Source organism: Euprymna scolopes, chromosome 14, assembly GCF_053919585.1.
Source record: "Euprymna scolopes isolate OS-2025 chromosome 14, ASM5391958v1, whole genome shotgun sequence".
Classification (NCBI taxonomy): Eukaryota; Metazoa; Mollusca; class Cephalopoda; order Sepiida; family Sepiolidae; genus Euprymna; species Euprymna scolopes.
The window spans coordinates 79,608,092-79,631,706 of NC_136495.1; the positions used below are offsets into that span (position 1 = coordinate 79,608,092).

The window sequence follows — 23,615 nt, forward strand, 5'->3', positions numbered from 1 at the left end:
TACATTAAAATATAGTACATTTAAATATAGTACATTAAAATATATACATTTTAATATAGTACATTTAAATATAGTACATTTAAATATAGTACATTTAATTATAGTACATTAAAATATAGTTCATTTTAATATAGTACATTAAAATATAGTTCATTTAAATATAGTGCATTAAAATATATACATTTAAATATAGTACATTTAAATATAGTACATTTAATTATAGTACATTAAAATATAGTTCATTTAAATATAGTACATTAAAATATATACATTAAAATATAGTACATTTAAATATAGTACATTAAAATATAGTACATTTAAATATAGTACATTAAAATATATACATTAAAATATAGTACATTTAAATATAGTACATTAAAATATAGTACATTTAAATATAGTACATTTAAATATAGTACATTAAAATATAGTACATTTAAATATAGTACATTAAAATATAGTACATTTAAATATAGTACATTAAAATATATACATTTAAATATAGTACATTTAAATATAGTACATTTAAATATAGTACATTTAAATATAGTACATTTAATTATAGTACATTAAAATATAGTTCATTTAAATATAGTACATTAAAATATAGTTCATTTAAATATAGTTCATTTAAATATAGTACATTAAAATATAGTTCATTTAAATATAGTGCATTAAAATATAGTTCATTTAAATATAGTACATTTAAATATAGTACATTAAAATATAGTACATTTAAATATAGTACATTAAAATATAGTTCATTTAAATATAGTACATTTAAATATAGTACATTAAAATATATACATTTAAATATAGTACATTAAAATATAGTACATTTAAATATAGTACATTTAAATATAGTACATTTAAATATAGTACATTAAAATATAGTTCATTTAAATATAGTACATTTAAATATAGTACATTAAAATATATACATTTAAATATAGTACATTTAAATATAGTACATTAAAATATAGTACATTTAAATATAGTACATTAAAATATAGTTCATTTAAATATAGTACATTAAAATATAGTTCATTTAAATATAGTACATTAAAATATAGTTCATTTAAATATAGTGCATTAAAATATAGTACATTTAAATATAGTGCATTAAAATATAGTTCATTTAAATATAGTTCATTTAAATATAGTGCATTAAAATATAGTACATTAAAATATAGTTCATTTAAATATAGTACATTAAAATATAGTTCATTTAAATATAGTACATTAAAATATAGTTCATTTAAATATAGTACATTAAAATATAGTACATTTAAATATAGTGCATTAAAATATAGTTCATTTAAATATAGTTCATTTAAATATAGTGCATTAAAATATAGTTCATTTAAATATAGTACATTAAAATATAGTTCATTTAAATATAGTACATTTAAATATAGTACATTAAAATATAGTACATTTAAATATAGTACATTAAAATATAGTTCATTTAAATATAGTACATTAAAATATAGTTCATTTAAATATAGTGCATTAAAATATAGTTCATTTAAATATAGTACATTAAAATATAGTACATTTAAATATAGTACATTTAAATATAGTTCATTTAAATATAGTACATTAAAATATAGTACATTTAAATATAGTACATTAAAATATATACATTTAAATATAGTACATTTAAATATAGTACATTAAAATATAGTTCATTTAAATATAGTACATTTAAATATAGTACATTAAAATATAGTACATTAAAATATAGTACATTTAAATATAGTACATTTAAATATAGTACATTAAAATATAGTGCATTTATACTTTATGTAAACCTGGGTAGTCTATTACGATCGTCGCCGATTTAAATTTACAAAAAAAAAAAATGAATAAAATAAAAAATCTTAATATTTTGCCCAAAAGTAATCAGCTTTGGATAATAGCGGAAGTATTGTATCCATTATGTGCATCCATAACTCAATTGACAGACCAGCCGCTATATTTGAAACTTAGGGTCTGGTTTTATGCACCATTACTTGAAAACTGGTTGCTGGCCCTAATTTTAAATGAGATATATGTTTTCAGCACACCCAAAACAAATCTTTTCCATTTACATTAAAATGGTCTATACGCATTTAAAAGGGAAGTAATTTCACATTATTTTTCTGGGTTATTTCCCTTGGATTGTCCAGAAATACGTTTTCGACGAATACGATTAAAATGCATCTGATTAAAAGTTGGGTTGACAGAGGATGATCACACTCACAATTTACAAGACTTTGTGTCTAATTTATAAAGTTGTATTTGTTTCACGGTTTACAAATAAGTAATTCAAAGTGTAGTATCTGTTCTGTTTTAGTCAGTGTAGGGAAAATTCTTTCAGACTGAGGCAATTTTCGTTTTTGTTTTCAGTTGAAAGTGTCCATATATTGGGGATCTGGATTTTCTCAGCATAAAAAAATTGAACTTATGTGAGTGGGTGGGGGCAACTGTTAAATATTTTCAATCTTTCAATAATAATAAACATGGGATATGCTTTTTATCATCGATTTCATTTACAATATTAACAAATTCTTTGTAGGTGTTTCTTATCTAATAGTTGGATGTTAAAAATTAACGTTTTAATTGGGAAAATAAGGAAAAAACATGATCGAGTATGATGAAAATTCGCTTTGATTTAGTGTTATGTTCAATTTTAGATTTAATCCACTGTTTAGAGACAAGTTTTAAAAAAGAAAAGTCAATGATGACAACAATAATTCTACATCTTAAAAAGCAAAAAGTTCACTTGTTGTATGATGGAAATTAGGATTTTACTAAACTGAAGGTATTTTTTGTGGAAATCGTTCGAAACAAGGCATGAAGCCACTTGATATAAGGAGCTAATAAGAACGAAATATGATTATTGCAAAGACAAACTCTTTGCCAAGAACTTTGCAGCAAATCTACCCTTTAGGACCAAGGCTGCCAACTCCAATATTTCCTTGTGTATCTAAAAACATGCTATGCGACATACAAATATCTGTATGTGATGTAAGCTAATCAAAAACCTTGATGGCATTCCAATTATAGTACTCAAAAAGCTTCAACCAGAACTAGCGCCCATACTTAGAAAGTTATTTAAGCATTGTCTTAAGGAGAAATGCTTCCCAACACCTTGAAAAATCTCATCAGTATGCCTTGTATTTAAGAATACAAGTTATCGTTCATCTTCCTCTCAGTACAGGCCAATGCACCATGAGTAAGTTGCTGGAATCTGTGTTAAATAAAGAAGTAATCAACCATCTCAGCAAAAATAACCTTCTTAGTGACACGCAATAGGGTTTCCATTCTGCTAGATCTACAGTAGACGTGCTTACAGTTATATCTCATAGGATTAGCGAATATTTCGACAGAGGCTTCCTCTCTAGGGCAATTGCTCTTGACATATCAAAGGCCTTTGATAAGGTATGGCATAAAGGTCTACTTCACAAGCTCTCCAGTTATGGTATAGCTGGAAATGTTTTCTCAGTTATTAAATCATTTCTCTCTGATAGATTCATAAGAGTAGTGGTTGATGGGCAGAAATCAGAAGCTCTCAGTATTAATGCTGGAGTCCCTCAGGGTTCCATCCTGGGCCCAACTCTCTTCCTGATCTACATTAATGATCTTCCAAATCACATCCTTACATCATTCATAGACATTTATGCTAACGACACTACCATCTATGGTAGCACATCAAAGACTGTAAATGACCAAGTTCTATTTGATTCTCTCTCCTCTGATCTTGAGCACATGGTACAATGGGGGAATAGGCGGCTGGTTACTTTTAATGAATATAAAACTAAGCTACTATCTTTACATCATCAACGCTCTGATGCCCATCTGGTATCAATTGAAATGAATGGCTCTCATCTTGGGGAGGCTTCATAGTTTGACAAGCTTTCAGGCTTGACCTTTACTCCCAATCTTAAATGGAATACATATATCAAATCCAATGCCAAGGTCGCTGGAAAAATGGTAAGATCCTTCTACCACTCCAGTAGATATCTTACTCCTGATGCAATTCTCTACCTATATAAAAGCCAGGTACAGCCAAGGATGGAGTACTGTTGCCACATCTGAGCAGGAGTTGCAAAAAAGCAGCTTAACCTGAGTTCAAAATAGACTTCGTAGATTAGTGGGGAGGGGGCTTTTCTCTTCCCTGCAACCTCTTTGCTGCAGAAGAGACATTGCGAGCCTGTCTCTGCTTTATCGTTATTTTCATGGCAAGTGCTCGTCTGTGGTCCCTCCCCCCCTCGCCAAAATTTCATGAAAAACACTCATTTAGCCAAAATCACTATCAATAATTTCCCAAACTCTTTATCTGTGCCTAAACCTAAATGTAGATTCCATGAACAAAGCTTCTTTCTTAGAACTGAACGCCTGTGAAACTCTCTTCCCTTTGCATGTTTCCAACTTGACTACAATCTGATTGTCTTTAAGTCCAACGTAAACAATAAACAAGTTCTTGATGAACCGTCATCCTAAGTAATCCAATTTACAAAATTTCCAATGCTTATGTTTACTACGCTATAATCACATTGACTAATGTATACTCATTAACTCTTATCCTCGCGTGACGACCAGGCCTTGATAAGTGGTGATTCCTGTGTAAAAAAAAAAAAAAAAAAAAAAGAAAACAATGGAAAATTACAAAAAACAAATCTTTTCCCATTTACATTAAAATATTCTAGAGGCATTTAAAATTCAAGGGAAGTGATTTCATATTATTTGTCTGGGTTGTTTCCCTTGGCTTGTCCAGAAATAGGTTTTAAATGTTAATTGTTTAGTGTGTCGACAAATACAATTAGAATGCATCTGGTTAAATGTTGGATTGACAGAGGATGATCACCGACTCACACTCACAATTTACAAGATTTTGTGTCTAATTTATAAAGTTGTACTTGTTTCAAGTTCTATTAATAAATAATTCAAAGTGTAGTATCTGTTCTGTCTTAGTCAGTGTATGGAAAATCCTTACAGATTGAAGCAATTTCAGTTTTTTGTTTCCAGTTGAAATTGCCCATATATTGGGGATCTGGATTTTCTCAGCATAAAAAAATTGAACTTATGTGAGTGGGTAGGGGTAACTGTTAAATATTTTCAATCTTTCAATAATAAACATGGGATATGCTTTATATCATCGATTTCATTTACAATATTAACAAATTCTTTGTAGGTGTTTCTTATCTAATAGTTGGATGTTAAGAATTAACGTTTTAATTGGGAAAATAAGGAAAAAACATGATCGAGAATGATAAAAATTCGCTTTGATTTAGTGTTATGTTCAATTTTAGATTTAATTCACTGTTTAGAGACAAGTTTTAAAAAAGAAAAGGCAATGATGACAACAATAATTCTACAACTTAAAAACCAAAAAGTTCACTTGTTGTATGAATGCGAATACTGAAAATTTCGAGTTTACTAAAGTGAATGTATTTTTTATGGAAATCGTTCGAAACAAGGCATGCAGCCACTTGATATAAGGAGCTAGCAAGAACAAAATATGATTATTGCGCAGACAGGAGATGCCTTTTGACCTTAGTCTTGAAAAGACGCAAGTTGTAAGTAGAAGTAAAACAATGAGCAGGAAGAGAGTTCCACAACCTTGGAAAGAAGATACTTAAATAAGAAGCTGTATTATAATGAAGTATTAAAACAGTGAATCGATGGAGACCTCTAGACGAACAAGTCAAACAAGTTCTTAATAAAGTGTTGTGGTAGGATCCACCTAATTAGCATACGTGGAGTGTCAACTATATAAATATGGTTGGTACCATAAATATGGAGGAGTACCGAGAGGCCCAACAAGAGACTCAGAGAGACAACGAGATCAAGAGTCGACAACTAGCCAACTGACACCTTCTCCAGGGAAAGTCTTCCCATGACTATACCAATGGATGCTATGTAAATATTGTATATATTTTCTTGCTTTCAATATATCTGTTCTACTTTACTTTTGTGTTGTAGTCATTTATTTCCATGTGTTCAGTCGAGTTTCAAGATAAAGGAAGCAAGGAGTTGATCAGACAATTTGAATATTCTATTAATGTTCTCATTTACCTCTCAAGCACTGAGTCAGTAAAGAAGATGAGAACATTATTTCCCTCTCTCCAATTGACCATTTAAATATGCCATGGTATATCTTTCTTTTGGTCTTACTCGAATTTAGGACCAGAATTCATCTAGTCTGGTAGAGTATCCAGCTTTGTGTTGCTACTTTTGGTAACATCATTGGAGAAGGTGCACCATTCCTCATAAAAGCCAGTGTAGATTAGTTATACCAAGGAAACCATAGTAGGATCGCGAATACTGTGTTATTTGAATATTTAGTCAAGGTTGACTTGTAGGGAAAAGTATGCTTATGCCAGAGAGACCTTAGACACTCAAGGATAGTTTCTAGTAAGCATTTTCTCTGCCATGTGTTGTGTGTGACCAAACACTGTTTAAGGAAGGCATGGTTTCAAGTAAGATGAAAAGACACAATACTACTAATCATTCTAGCCTTCAAACTATTGGACATTTCCAATGGTTGTTAGAATTAAATGCAACAAAGAAATCTGTTTAAGAAAACGATAAATGTGTTTGAAAAAGCTCAGTTGGCTTCTTATGAGGTGGTAGAAATTATTGCTATTAAATCAAATGTAATTAATATCCTTAAAAATTGGTACAAACCTGTTCTTTCAACAGATTGTAGTGTCAGGAGCAAACTAAAAAAAAAAAAGGGCTTTTTAGATACTGTCGATCTTGTCACCTCATATGCAAATGAGATGCTTCTGGCTGATAAAAAAAGCCTTATTTTTCAGAGACTGACTTGATTTCGATTTGGAGTTTTGGCAGCAGTGTGTCAAGTTTTGGAGGTTGGGATTTGTGAGTTTGGGATTTGTGAGTTTTGGAGTTTAGGATTTGTGAGTTTTGGAGTTGCAAGTTTTGACTGCAGAGTGTTTAATTTAATCCCGGGAATTGTTAGTTGAAAGTGCAGCATAGTTAACAATCCATCAGGGAAAGTGTAGAATAGTTAACACTTGATTATTTAATCACATCGAACTCTCATGTTCTTGCAGAATTAGTGATAGTAATATTTTAAGATATCAATAGTGTACCACCACATACAAAAAAAGTTGCAAACCACCGGTCTAGGAGAATGAAAAAAAGAGGTCAGAGAGTACTATCCAAACCTCCACTGGAAGATCATGATTGCAATCATGAAAGGCTTATTGTTATTCAAGTTGAAGAGAAAGTCAGCTGTCATTATCAAATGGCTGTTGCAATAATGTAAAGTGCTTTTCTACGATGATTGAAACAAGCAGGAATTGTTAGAAATTTGAGGAAACTTGTTGTCATTCAGAATCTAGGGAACTCCATCTGGTTTTGCCAGTGAGCGATAACTGATAATTTGTGTGAAAACTATTGAGGAAATAATAATAATAATAATAATAATAATAATAATACTAATAATGATGATGATGATGATGATGATGATGATGATGATGATGAACAACAACAAAAACAACAACAACAACAACAACAACAACAACGTACAGACAAATGATACAAGCATAAGCCCGCAACAGTACTCAAAAACGAGAACCCAAAAATCCTATGGGACATGGACATTAAAAAAAAAAAAACTTCCTTCAGTCATGACAGACTATGGATACCCACTGTAAGGGTGCCTGCGCGTGAAATTTGTGTGGCAAGAGTTGCGCAATCACCAACCACGCCTCTCCTGAGTCAACATTGTTGCATACCAGTGGCAAGTTGAGGTACAAGACGACTGGAAACAATGCCGAGATAAGTGGAGAGCACATACAGCGCCTAGAATTCCCAAATGGTCACCCATCTGGTATTAGCCAGGCTCAATGTTGCTTAACTTCGGTGATCTGACGAGAACCGGTGTGTCAACGTGATTATGCCATATAACATGGACATGGACATACAGATAGACAAATCCATCCAAGCAAGGAGACCAGATGTAATAATTAACAAGAAAGAAAAATCCTGTCAAATCGTAGATTTTGCTGTCCCAGCTGACTACAGAGTGAGCATGAAAGAAAAGGAGAAACAGAGCAAATACACAGAGCTAGCAAAGAGAGTTAAAAGACGAAGAAAATGAAAATAATACCTATAATAGTAGGAGCAATTCCGAATAACTTTGAAAATAGAATGGGAGAAATTGGAATCAGAGAAATGGCTGCAAAGATACAACAACTAACGATAATGAAAATGGCTGAAACATTAAGGAAAACCCTTGAATGTGGAGAATAATACACATGAACCACATGCATGAGCCAGACAAACTGCTGCAAAGGCAAACACATGAAAAAGCATTACAGGGAATGAAGAACATTGAAGCTGCATATCTACAAGTTCTACATCCCCATCATTTATCCCCTCCCATTGTCCCATCACCTCCCCCCCCCCAAAAAAAAAGTGTGATACCAAATAGCTGAGAAGGATTAAAGAGGATGGAAAGACCGAGGAGAGAGCACTGACCAGACCTCCGCTGGACAAGCGTGAAGAGAACTGGGACCTTGGGGAGGCTTAGTGCCACTCAAATTCCAGATTCCAGTATAGATCAATGGCTGCTGTCAGCGAGAAATCGCTGTTGCGATAACGCAAATTTATTTGCAAATGCTATCGAAGGAGGTGGAGAGTGCTGGACGTCTGGGGAGACTTGTTGTCACTCAGCTTCCAGCGAACACCATAGGTTTCCAATCAGAGATCTTTGATGACCTGTGTAAAAGCTTCATGTGAGCCAATAATAATAAATGGAAACAAGACAAAGTCGCTCAGGTCCTACACTGGAATATATGCAAATTCTATGAATTAGACCACGAATGACATGTGGTATGAGCATAGACCAGAAGTGGTTCAGGAAAGCAAGTGTCAAACTTCTTTGAGACATGCACATACAAACAGAAAAGGTCTTTGAACATTCTAAACCTGACGTTATTTTCTAAGCAAAAACAAGAGAACTTAATCATTGCCCTTTCGATATCAGAGTGCAGAAGAAAGAACAGGAACAAAAAAAAATTAAGATTTCAAATGGGAATTAGTTAGACTATGGAAATGGTAAGAAGTCAAGGTAATTCCTATTGTAATTGGAATGCTTAGGACCATAATGAAAAGCCACCATAAATGGCTTAATCAAATTGATGAGACAATTTCTTTTCCAATTTTGCAAAAGGCTTGCCTGTTAGGAACAGCAAAAGTGTTAAGATACAGTTTTTATGTTTAAAATCAAAGAAATTGATCTGATTTTCAAGAAAAAAAAAAAGAAAATCCAACTAAATGCATTCAAAAGTTGAGACTACGATGAAAGTCTTTTTTAATAAAAACATGAAAGAAGAAGAGTTGCAACAAATCGAAGGAACAGTGAATGAAATCAGCAAGGAAACCCTAAAGAAAACCATAGGAAAAATGGCAAACTGGAGAGCACCAGATCACGACAAGATACATGCATACTAGTCTAAACAAAATCCCAACATTTCATGAAAGGAAAGCTCAAAACCTGAGATGTATACAGGAAGCAAATGTGCCAGATTGGATGACACACGGTAGAACCACACTGATACAGAAGGACGCAAAAATAGCACATGCAGACTCTGTGGACAAAGAAACAAAACGATAAACCATATAGTAAGTGAATGCAGCAAACTAGCTCAAAAGGAATACAAGTACAGACACTACCAAGTGGGAAGAGCAGTACATTGGGAATTATGCAAATAACTACATCTCGAACACACAGACAAATGGTACAAGCATAAGCTGGCAACAGTACTTGAAAATGAGAATCACAAAATCCTATGGGACATGGACATTGGACATACAAATGGACAAACCCATCCAAGCAAAAAGACCAAATGTCATAATAATTAAGAAGAAAGAAAAGTCTTGTCAAATCATAGACTTTGCTGTCCCAGCTGATCACAGGAAAAGGAGAAACGAAGCAAATACACAGAGCTAGCCAGAGAGCTGAAAGGGATATGGAAGATGAACAAAATTAAAATAATAACTATAATTGTAGGAGCACTAAGAACAACTCCGAAAAACTTTGAAAAAAGAACGGGAGAAATTGGAATCAGAGGAATAGCTGCAAAGATACAATGAATAACGATAATGAAAACAGCTGAAATATTTTAAAGAAATCTCTTGAATGCAGAGACTAACATACATGAGCCACATGGGCAGGCCAGACAAACTGCTGCAGAGGCAAAACATGAAGAAGTGTTACATGGAACCAAGAACACAAATTCTCTATCCCTTGACCCATCCTCTCCCATTACCCCCCCCCCCAAAGAGTGATACCAAATAGTCGAGAAGGGTCAAGGAGGATGGAAAGATCTAGAAGAAGTGCTGACCAGACCTCCACTGGACAAATGAAAGAGAACTGGAACCTTGGGGAGGCTTATTGCCACTCAAATTCCAGTGGAGACCAATGTCCACCGCCATCGCGAATACTGTGTTATTTGAATATTTAGTCAAAGTTGACTCGTAGGGAACAGTATGCTTATGCCAGAGAGACCTTATACACTCAAGGATAGTTTCTAGTAAGCATTTTCTCTGCCATGTGTTATGGTAAGCAGCTGTTGTGATAACGCAAATTCATTTGCAAATGTTATCGAAAAAGGTGGAGAGTACTGGACATCTGGGGAGACTTGTTGTCACTCAGCTTCCAGGGAACACCAAAGGTTGTTTTCAAGGAGAGATCTTTGATGACCTGTATGAAAGCTACTTGTGAGCCAATAATAATGATAATTTAAGTTAAGATTCTCTGAGATTTTGTGATTTAGTGTGACCAAGAGCTACTTCACAGGAAACCGGATATTGTAGTTGTGGCCAAAAAGAGCAATAAATGCCAAATTATTGATGTGGCTTGCCCAAACGACATCAACTTGACAGACAAGTACAGCGAGAAACTACGGAACTATCAGAAACTAAGTGTGGAGATTGCTAGGTTGTGGAATAAGAAAACTTCCATCATGCCAATGATCATAGGTGTGCTTGGCTTAATTTCTGACGATCTTATGAAGCAGCTGAACTTCTTGGAAATCAGACACAACATCACCGTACTCCAGAAGTCAGTTCTGCTTGGCTCAGCAAACACCCTATGTCAGGTGCTTTCCATCTAATTGACTCTTTGACTATCCTCACTAGCTTTGATGTAAAAGCTCGTTCTTGAGGGGGGAGAAAACGGTGTAAAACATCAGAACACCGTGAAGTTAATGGAATAATAATAATAATAATAATAATAATAATAATAATAAGTCAATGGCAAGCGGCTATTGTAATGATGTAAATTGATTTGCAAAGGTTTTCAAAAAAGGTGGAGAGTACTGGAAATCTAAGGAGACTTGTTGTCAACTAAACTCCAGAAAACATCATCGGTTGTTGCCAGTGAGCAATCTCTGAAGATGACCTGTGTGAAAACTCGTAGTGAGTAACAAATGATAAATATTTAGAGACTCCTAAGAATTGTATCAAATTCAACATAAGGAACTCTTCTAATCTCAAGAGTGTGATAGAAGAAGAGAGGGAGGAGGCAAAATGAAAATACTTCTACTATTTTCAATAAATAATTTGACTCCAAAACCATTGATTAGAATATGATGCAACCCTAAAACTGACCTCTGCACAAATTAGACTAATATTGACATTTTCAGTGACTTTTTGATGAGTTTTATCTTTTACTAGCAGGGGGAGGGGGCGTATGCTTGACCTTAGCCGGTCGTAAAATACATTTAAATATATTTTAATTCATGCAAATTTTGTATTTATTATTACAAAACCAACAAATCGAATATTATATTGTACCTAATCAATAGTACTGATTTCAAAAGATTTTTTTTTTAAATGACTTGGGTGCCGGCAGCTAGAATCGAAACCAAAACACTTAGCACTCCAACCACGTTCCCTACCGTTTGAGTTATCAACAGGTAGATAAGAAAGATTTAAAATTAAACTACTTCAAGCTATGAATAAATTTGCGCATGCATAAAAGTAATAGAAATATGTCGGAAAGTTGAAATGAACATTTTGCTTTCAATGTCTGTGTGAGTTTTTTTTTTTTTTTTCTCACAACTTCACGATATAATTATTTTACTAGTAAATATATGCCCCTGTCTCCTAGGCTGGAAGTATTATATAATTATAAAACAACTACATACGTGAATAAAGTGAAATAAATTGTGTTAGACTATTAAAATAAGTTCCAGCGCTATTGATAATATTTACACATTCATTTATTCGACATCATCATCTATTTCAGTGGTTCTTTCCTAAAGACATCTTTTCTTTTGTTTTAAAAATTCATTTTTAAGTATTGCTCCATTGAGCTAGCGCCTGTCTTCTCCAAATTCTTCAACAATTCAACAATACTTCAGTTTTGCTTCTCGGATAGTTGGAAAATTGTTTTGGTACCATTAAAACAAACAACCTTTTGTGCTCCAGAATTTATTTTTCTACATAGTCGCCACCATTCTCAATGCACTTTTGCTAGTGATGAAGGATAACTGTACATGCACATCCGAAGCAAGTATTGCCATACGAGGGTCGTTCCAAAAGTAAAGTCTTCTATTTTTTTAACTCAAAAAGCCGAAGACCTACAAAAACAGGAGTGGTATCATTAAAACAAGCAATGCTTTTATGCTCCATAATTTATTTTTCTACATTGTCACCAACATTCTCTATGCACCTTTGCCAAAAATTCAATGACACATCTCTACTTTTGATGCACGTCCATGACAGAGTTTCATACCGTCAATATCCACAACAGAGAGATGAAATATTTAGGTCATGAATGCATAAGTTCAGTCATCATAACAATGCAATTTGCAATCACCTCTGATTCATTCAGGCCGAATTACTGATTTTTTCCCAACACAAGTTATGACTCATGCATTTCTCTAATGCTAACAACATGACGACACACTCGTGAAAGGCTTTTCATTGTGTAACAACAGAGCCACATCAACTGGTTCATACGTGAATGTATGTTTGTTTTGGTTTCAAAAAACGAGAACAAAAAAACGAAACAGCTGACCCGCTATACTAAGAGTAGAAAATACAAACTTTTTCCTATTGTCTAAATTGAAAAGCTTCTCTTTTCTATCTTGATAACAACATATCAATTACAGAATGTATAACGCAATTTCAGAATAGTTTGTTTTTTCCTGCATGACGATCACAGTTTCTGAATTTTTGAGATGAACATTGGTTATTCATATTATTTAGATTTTTTGGACTACTGTTCTCATTTTGTGTATCATTTTTACAACGTTTCCGTATACAGTAATAAGTAAACAATAACAAATATATATATATATATATATATATATATATATATATATATATGTATATATATATATACATATATATATATATATATATATATATATATATATATATGTATGTATGTATATATATATATATATATATATATATATATATATATATATATATATAAGTAGTAGTAAATAGTGATATTTACAACTTGAAATAAAATAAGTTTGAGGCTCCAAAAATTCGTACTAGAACTGCCCACAAGGATTCATGGCGACAGTGGTTAGAGTATTTAGAAAAATCTATTGTAAAAGTGATATTCTCCTGAAGGTTGAAAGTGTGGTCAACCGAAAAATACAATTGCAAATTACTTAGTACCTCTGTCTAGTCATGGCTGATAGAACGAAGGTATGCTATCCCTATATTGTAAATAAATGGTTCCGTTTGAAATTCCGTTCAAATTCCCGAGTTCGACAAGATACAAACACCTGAAAAAGGTCAGAAGTTACATCGACTTAAACGTTGTGAAAATTACACTGAAGATGAGAACAGTTATGGGAGGAATCCAAATAATATAAATAAATACACCAAATTTTCAATAAAGCACCTTTGGCATGCCGAATACGTCTCTATTTACTTGCCTCTATATGAAGGTAGAGTTACACATTGTGGCAAAAATCCAGCTCTCCAGAACGGGACACTCTAGATTGGAACAAAAATTAAAATTGCCTCATTCTAGAAGGATTTCTTTTTCACTGACCAGGTATAGAAGAAGTTTAGTATCAAAACAGATACTACAATTTGTTCCTTGCCAAAAGGCCAAAATATGTTGTTGGGGGCTAAAAATGTTAATTCTACAATTGCTGCTACAGTTAATACTGCTAATACGAGAGGCGTTTCAAAAGTAAACCTCCTATTTTTTAATTCCGCCCGAATGTATCTGAGGGGATTGCAAATTGCATTGATATGATGACCGAACTTATGTTCATCTCTCTATTGCAGATATTTATGGTGTGAGACTCATAGCTCTTCAACTTTTTGAGTTTAACAAAAAAGGAGGCTTTACTTTTGGAACGACCCTCATCACCAATACAATAAAAACTTATAGGACCATAAAGCTATTGGTTAGAATAACATCAAATTTAGCATGGAGCACCTTTGGCATGTTATAGGTGAGGATGGAGTTACAATTATGATACTACTACTGATACTAATACTGATTATAATAATAACCATCCAAAATTCAGAGAGTCTGATTGCCACTGCTAAAAACATTGTTAAGCTGATCAATACCAAATGCAACAAAACGAGAGAGAAAAAAGCAAGAAAAAAAAACAGAGAAGAGAAGCAACTACATGGACCATTTACAAGATAGACCAAAGATAGAGTTCAAAATAGACTTCGTAGCCTCGTAGGAGATGTCCTTTTCTCTTCCTTGCAACCTCTATCTCATAGAAGAGATGTTGCGAGTTTGTCTCTGATGTATCGTTATTTTCATGGAAAGTGTCCGACTGAGCTTCAATCTATGGTCCCCACTCGCCAAACTTTCACAAGAAACACTCGTCTAGCTGTAAACACTATCAATAATTCCCCCCACTCCCTATCTGTGCCTAAACCTAAACGTAGATTCCATGAACAAAGCTTTTTTATTAGAACTGCACGCCTGTGGAATTGTTTTCCGTTTTCCTGCTTTCCGGCTAACTACAATTTGGTTGTCTTCAAGTCTAACGTAAATAAGTTCTTGATGAGCCGTTCCATATAAGTTATCAAATTTACCAAATTTTCATTACTAATTATTACTATATTGTCCAATTTCTACTGTACACTCTTTAACCCTTATCCTTGAGTGGCCTCTTGGCCTTGATAATGTGGTGATGCCTATGTAAAAAAAAAAAAAAAAAAGTAATTGCATGCAAGAAAATATATTCATTGCCGCGAAAAGGACAATTGATTGTAATGGGAAAATGGTTTGTATAATTGATAAAGAATGGAAAATAGATTAAACGAACAACAAACTTTATTTATGAGGTAACGAGTTTCAAGTTGAATAGAAATTTGTTGCCATATGAATTTGTTTTACAAGAGCAGAACAGGAAATATCTGCTTCATTGAATAAATCTAAAAACGTAAAAAGGAAATGTTGCCAACGGAATGACACTTGAAAAATTATTTGAGATATTCTTGTGCATTTATGTCGAACAGTGCAGGAACCTATAAGTGATCGTCGTACAGACACACAAAAAAGAAAACTATTTTGAAATTGTGTTATACATTCTGTAACTGATATCAAGATAGAAAAGAGAAGCTTTTCAGTTTAGACAATAGGAAAAATTTATATTTATTTATTTATTTTACAAAGGAGTCACCATTTATCAAGACTCAGAGGCCACTCGAGGATAAGGGTCAGTGAGTGTACAGTGATTAAGGGGAACGTGTAGTCATCGTTGGTAGTGGAAATTTAGTGAATTGGATTAATTAAAGAGATGGCTCATCAAGAATTTGTTCACGTTGGGCTTGAAGACAACTATATTGTAGTTTTAATCTTCATAAGGAGACATAAAACTATTTTCCTGAAAACAGGAAAACAGAAGAGAGTCCCACAAGAATGCAGTTCTAAGAATGAAGCTTTGTTCATTGAATATACGTTTAGGTTTAGGCACAGATAAAGAGTGGGGAAAATTATCGATAACGAGTGTTTTTCATGAAAGTCGGGACAGGGGGAACCATAGATTGGAGCTCAGACGAGCACTTGCGATGAAATATTTTCTGTTTTTAGCCTAGTGGGTCAGCTGTTTTCTGTTGTTGTTTTTTTTTTTTGCGTTCTCGTAAGTGTCCGAAAGGAAAACACAACTCGGTATTTATTGAAAAAATAGAAAAGAAAAAAAGACACAGCATAATAAATGTCAAGTAATAAAGATGACAAGATTTTTAAAAAGTCATTTATATGAAACTTAAAAGATTACCGATCCGAGTGTAACAAATTAGGGCACCACGATAGCAGGTAGGTTAACTAGGTAAATATACAATTTATGGAGCTACTGATGAGGAATTTAGAAAATACAAATTTAAAGGCAAAAATGAATGTCCAAACAATGACAAACAATAACAATACCCCATAATATTAATTTTCAAGGGAAATAATTTAAATGAAAACTTAATTTTTAAGATTACAATAAATTTATATTAAAGACTAGCAAGGAAACCTGACGTTGCTCGAGGTTGAATGATGATCAACAGATGTTTTACACTCCCATATTTTTATTGTCATCGAATTCGGTGAAATCGTCCATTTTTCAATCAAATCAATGCAGTATCAATGTTTGTGTTATTACTTGAGGTAGTATCCATTGGAGAAGGTGTTATTTTGAATGTTTAGTCAGGATTTATTTTCAGGAAAAGTATCCTCATGCCAGGTTGCCCTGACAAACCCTTGTACAGAAAGATCTTAGACACTCGAGGATAATGTCGAGTAGGCATTCAAGTTTTATATCTCCTTATGAAGATTAAAATCAAGATATAGTACTACTAAACCTTAAGTCTTGAATTCTTATTTCTTTTGTCCATTCCTGACTCAGTCCATTGAGTTGTTTTGTGGAAATCCCTTACTCTAATAAGAATATCTTATACATATATAAATCAGTGTTTAACCATGAGTTTCGTATTTCTTGCCAACTGTATGCGACACTTGGGGATAATATGAGAAGCTTATCTCAAGCTAGACAATGTATGAGGTACCTTAAATAAGTTCCCAGACTTTTTTTCGTATGGACACTTGATAATACACCCATGAAACTCCAGTCCCCCTTCAAAGTAATCTCCTCTGGCTGTAATGCAATTGGTGTACCATTCCAACAACTTCTGAAAGGTCTCACGGAAGTCCTCTTGTGTGAGCATGTCAATGACCTTCATCACAGCCTCTTTCATCTCTTTAATTGTCTCATAACGACAGCCTCTAAGGCTTTCCTTGAGTTAAGGGAATAATCAAAAGTCACAGGGAGCAAGGTCTGGACTATAGGGAGGGTGAGGAATCGTTTTGATGCCCATCTTGGTCAAATAGTCTGTGAAAACAATAGAGTTATGAACAAACTTCATGCAAATTTTCAACTGATATCAAATTGGGCACTTATTGTCTCTCTAGACACACGAAGATCCTTATCCATGAAATTCCTTACTCCTCCCACACCTCTTATCATCTCTCACAGACTTCCTGCCTTCCTTGAATCTCTTATACCACTCAAAAACTGATGCTCGATTCATGCAAGATAGTCCAAAAGCAGTCTGAAGCATTCCATACGTTTCTATGGCATTTTTTTTTAAAGTTTAAAACAGAGTTTTATTGCATATCGTTCTTTTAAAGTGTCCTCACCTCCAGATTGCATTTTTGAAATTCCCCAGCTGAGGCAATCAGGGTGTGTTCCAATTCCTGCTGTAGCTCTTTATTTGAATTTGAAATCATAAACATTGGTCAGTCATCTCATAAGATATATAACAATAATACTGAATTTTCAAGAATCTACGGCATTTTGAAATGCCTGTACAAAAAGTCTGAAAACTTATTGAAGGTACCTTGTATCAAAAAGGTTGTGATATCATTTTATTTTTTTCACATGTTGTGAGCAACATAGACAGGAATTGACAATGAGCAGAGTCAAAGATCTTGTACAAAGGACAACACTCGATTCTGATTTCTCCTGGCTCGTATAATATTTGAATTTGCAAATGAGATATAGTACCCATATTATACTCCCTTAAAACTTTTTTTTTTTTTTTAATACTTCAAAGAAACTGATAATTTTGGGAATATTTATTAATTGATGTTTAATACCTTTTGTTAAATATTTCACAAAAATTGGATGCATTTGAATTTTCATAAAAGGCATTCACACCCTTTCTGTCACGTTTGTATGAAACTAAATTAAACTAAATATAGCACACATTTGGATCCCATACGCGTAGTAGATGTGTTTCCAAAATTCATCATGATTGTTTAATTAGTTTAAAAGTGAATCCTGTATTACGTTTCTGACTTTTTGAAATGAGGATTGATTATTCATATTATTTGGATTCTCCGGACTACTGTTATTTTCACAATGTTTGTTTGCAAGGATGCATGGCATAGGGGATAAAATACTTGGTAAAATTTAGTTGTAAAGTTACCCTCTTTTGGAGGTTGAAGGTTTAATCTACAGTGCAGGTCACACTCAAAATTCAATTACAAATTACTTAAGACTTCTGCCTAGTTATGACTGACGGAATGAGATTATGCTACCCCCTGTAGGTTCTGTTTGAAATTTCATGCAGAGTCTCGAGTTTGACAGAAAGATTCCAAAGTTCGATAAGATACACCTGAAGAGGTCGAAGGTTACATCGACTGAAACATGAAAATAACACTGAAGATAAGAACAGTAGTCTGAAGAATCCCAATAATACGAGAGAATCCTGTACATATAAAACATAAAAACATGTAAACATGTATAAATACGTCATCTGAAATGTTTTTTTATTTCAAATCTCTCACACATCTCTATCATATAGATAGAGATGTGTGAGAGATTTCTTGTTTTGGCAGCCATTTTTGATCTGATTTTTTGATTTTCAATTTTGTCAAACAACAAATATTAGTCAAACAATTAGATCGGAGTGATTTGATCACACGAAACCATTTCTTCTGGGTATCATTGACCCATTACTTACCTTTGTGACCTTATAGAATCAGCTATGTTGAGTTCAAATTCTATCAGATCTACTGCAGTCTTTCTAGTGAAGAAATGCCTCAAAATCAACAACCGTTGGGGTAATCTGCATTTCCTATAATATGAAAAGAGAAAAGTTTTCTTACCTTAAAACTCGATGTAAAGTAGGCAACATTTTTTTTTAGTTGAAAAAAAGTAAAATGATCCGGGATTTGTTGTTTTTATAGACCCTCCCCCCACACACACACACAACCACCACAAGCATCTGTTAAACAGCCAATCGTTTATAATTTGTCGTAGGAGAAAAACTGGCAAGTTTGAACTGGTTCTATTGTGTTTTTCAGTAACTTTGCTGAGCATATGATTGACTCACACCAGAGAGTATAGTATACCTTTACAAAGCCACATTCGACCATATATGAAGGATTGTTGCTTTCAGCTAGAGCATCTATCACTATTCTTTCACTCTTAGAGTCTAAAACCCAATAGGTCTCGCACGATCAGCCAAGCTTCAACCTCTGTTCCATCATCGCAATATTGTATCTCTGTGCCTGTTTTACTAGTACTTTAATGAGATGTACTTAGATGAACTCATAGTGTAACCAAGCCAGGTGGGTCGGTCAAGCACAAGCACAGTCAAGGTATGACATGCACTAACCCTAAATCCCAGCGGCTAGACTTTTACTTTGTTTAATGATGAACCCTTCAAAATGTAACCAGACACTCACTGGTCTCTGAAATTACCACTCTTATGCTCTGAGTGCACAAAGCATGCATGACCCTAAATTCAGGCAGCAATACTTTTTGTACGTTGGCTGGCCTTTCGTCTTGGATGCTGTGGTTGATTTCTTTTCTGGAGGTGCTCTGTTAGTATATTGCTTCTCTCAGCTGCAACTTGGCATCGAATTCAAGGTAGATCTGGAATTAACTGTGTTAAGGATCAATCACTAGACTCTACAGGCAATCAATAATTAATGATAATTCGGAGATCATTTTCTTATAAGCAAAAATAATTATTGCATAAAATTATTTTACATACAAGGAAAAATTCAATTTACATACAAGGAAAAGTTTGGGTTCATCTCGATTTAGTCAACATAAACTGTTTCCAGATGCAGGAATTAAAAGCAAATTCTTTCAATAGCTTCTGGGTTGTTAAAAAAAGAAGCGATCTTTCACTTGGCTATTTTGGGAATCTCCAGATTTGGGCTTTTGTGCATGGTCTGACCACCAGCGACAAGTCTATCCTATCTACTAAACAAAAGGTCTTATGGAAAATCTAAATTTGCCTCCTATCTCTTTCAGATCATTTTGTTCTCCTCTATTTATCTCTTTTTTCCAAATCTCTCTTTCCTTTTACTTTTTCCCCTTCTGAACTCATTTTCTCTGTCTGTCTGTCTGTCTGTCTGTCTGTCTGTCTCTCTCTCTCTCTCTCTCTCTCTCTTTCTCTCTCTCTCTCTCTCTTTCTCTCTCTCTCAAACGCCCTTTCCTCTGACCCTAAACTCTCTTTTCCTTTGTTCTAAATAAATCTATTCATCAAACCTTGTGGGAGGTCTGCTCGCTGACATGAGACATGTGACTGATTCTGAGATTTTTCTAAGGTCACCAGCTAACCTTTTGGCACCAACCTGTCAGCCACACTTTAGTGAGAGATTCATAATTTCTGATTTGCAGAATTTTGAAACATCTGGAGTTCACCCTGACTGCGAACTTCTTGAGTTTTCGACAAGTGACTAGTTTAGATTAGTGAATGTTACCCGGGACAAACAGTGTTACAATAGCACTTGTTCTACCGTGACGGACATATGCCCAACTAACCTGATAAGCAGTAAAATCCCATCCCTTCACAGTTGAGATTCCTAGCTTCCCAAAAACCTGCTACTCTGATAATTTCTTCCTTCAAACTGCTAGACTTTCGAATTCCTTCCCTGTTTCTTACTACTCTGACTGTACCATCATGAAAAAATTTAAATGTAATGTGATCAGACATCTCGCTGCCCAACTCTACAGTCCCCTTATAAATTATTCCAAATAGTAATCCTATGTTCAAGTTTATCTAGTTTGGAGTGAAAAAGAATTAAAAACAAATTGTATACAGTAAGAACTAATGGTGTTGTAGAAGAATTTGTGCCTTTCTTTTTGTGCCTTTCTTTTTGTGTATTTCTTTTTGTGTCTTTCTTTTTGTGTATTTCTTTTTGTGTCTTTCTTTTTGTCCCTTTCTTGTCGATTAGCTCTTGGCTAATTGGGAGAAACTTTTATATAAATGCAATCATTTTTACACTAATACGAGTGGGAAAGGTAACAACCTGCAATTTCTCCCCAGTTAAAATAGCAACTTGCGTTCAATGAATTGTATACAATGAATCGTTTACAACAAAATCCTATTTCAACTTAAAATAACCCAAATAAGTGTTAATTTACCATAAAACATATGAATAAAACTGAAAACTATTTCTAACTGTTGGTCACATGAGGTAACTTCATTCTGTGGGAATAAGTTTTTGGGTTTGAAAGAAAAAGTAAAAAAGTGAAATTAATAAAATTGTAGTGACGGCATCAACTGGAACCACACCAAACAGTCGAGATTGAGGATGAAAAAAAAAAACGATGAGAGAAAGCACTAACCAAACCTCCACTGGATGAATGTAAAGAGGACTTGGACCTTGGGAGCCTTATACACCCAAATTCCAATGAAGACCAATGACCTTTACTAGCAAGAAATCAATGCCAAATGGCTGTTGCGATAATGCAAATTCATGTGCAAATGTTATTGAAAAGGTGGAGAGTACTTGAAAATCTGCAGAGATTTGTTAACACCTAAACTCCGGAGAGCACTACCGACTGTTGTCAGCAAGTAATCTCTGATAACAACTTGTGTGAAAACTCCTACTGAGTACAGATAATAATAATAATGATAATAATAATAATAATAATAATAATAATAATAATAATAACAACAACAACAATAACAATGCACAACACTCAAAGGACGATGTTGACCAACTCAATGGGAAAAGGAAAGACGGCAGGAGAGGACTGGTTTGTGTAGAAGATTGTGTGAATGACGCAAAAAAAGAATTAGAAAAATGCACAATGCAAAACACTGAAAGGATAGCAAGAGACACTGAAAAAAATCGACAAAACAGAGAGACACAGGATAAGATGAGAAAAAAAAATGTGAAGAAAAATAACTACATGGAAGATTAATAAGGATGACAAAAGATGAAAATAACGAAAACACTTGGACATAGATGTGAAAAGGGCACTTAAGCGGAGAAACTGAATCCCTAATAACTGCAGCACAAGATAACTCGATAAAAACCAACCGCATCAAAGCAAAGATCAATAAAACACAAGAAAACAGTAAATGCAGACTCTGTGGAAAAAGTGGTGAAACGATAAACCATATAATAAGTGAATGGCTCACAAGGAATACAAGAAAAGGCATGACCAAGTGGGAAGGGTAGTACACTGGGAATTATGCAAACAACTACATCTCAAATGCACAGAAAATTGGTACAAGCATAAGCCGGCAACAGTACTTGAAATCCTACGGGACATGGACATACAAACAAATAAAACCATTCAAGCAAGAAGACCAGGTGTCGTAATAATTAACAAAAAAGAAAAGTCATTTCAAATCGTAGACTTTGCTGTTCCAGCTGACCACATGGTGAATATCAAAGTGGAGCAAATACTCGGAGCTGGCCAGAGAGCTGAAAGGGATACGGATGATGAAGAAAATGAGAATAATACCTATAATAGTAAGAGCATGAGGAAAAATCCCGAAAAACTTTTAAAAAAAGAATGGGAGAAATTGGAATCAGAGGAATGACTGGAAAGATATAACGAATAACAATAATGAAAACAGTTGAAATATTAAGGAAAACTCTTGAATGCATGAGCCACATGCATGAGCCACATGCATGAGCCAAACTGCTACAGAGACAAAACATGAAGCACTACATGAAACCAAGAACGTTGAAGTGGCATATCTATAAATTCTTTAATGCTACCCCATCCCTCATTACTACATCTCCCCCCAAAAGGCTAAGTAGCCAAGGAGGAAAGAAAGACTCTACATGAAAAGGAAAGACGGTGGAAGGGGGACTGGTCTGTATAAAAGATTGTGAATCACACCAAAAAAAGAACTGGAAAAATACATAATGCAAAACACTGAAAGGATAATCATGGTAGTAAGAGACACTGAAAAAAAACCCAATAAAACAAAGAGACAAAGGATAAAACAAGAAAAGAAAAATAGGAAGAGAAACAACTACAAGGAAGATTCATAAGTATGGCAAAAGATGAGATTAATGAAAAAACTTGGACATGGATGCAAAAAGAACACCTAAGCCGAGAAACTGAATCCCTAATAACTGCAGCACAAGATAACTCCATAAGAACTAACCACATCAAAGCAAAGATCGACAAAACACAAGAAAACATCAAATGCAAACTCTGTGGCCAAAGAGACGAAATGGCAAATCATATAGTAAGTGAATGTAGCAAACTAGCCCAAAAGGAATACAAGAACAGGCACGACCAAGTGGGAAGGGCAGTATACTGGAAATTGTGCAAACAACTGCATCTCAAATGCACACACAACTGGTACAAGCATAAGCCAGCAACAGTACT

At 33.8% G+C, this 23,615-nt stretch overlaps 1 protein-coding gene and 1 pseudogene across 1 annotated transcript in view; both read right to left on the bottom strand.

Annotated features, from left to right (window-relative positions):
• The window catches only part of LOC145293110 (chitotriosidase-1-like), an 89,538-nt gene extending 70,300 nt beyond the window's left edge, over nt 1–19,238 (bottom strand). Inside the window, exon 1 of the mRNA XM_080139487.1 lies at nt 19,124–19,238. Coding sequence (XP_079995613.1) covers nt 19,124–19,152 — 29 coding nt within the window. The 5' untranslated portion in view covers nt 19,153–19,238. The remainder of the gene's footprint in view (nt 1–19,123) is intronic.
• Nucleotides 7,807–7,923, bottom strand: LOC145293403 (5S ribosomal RNA; annotated as a pseudogene).
• Nucleotides 19,239–23,615: the final 4,377 nt, after the last annotated feature.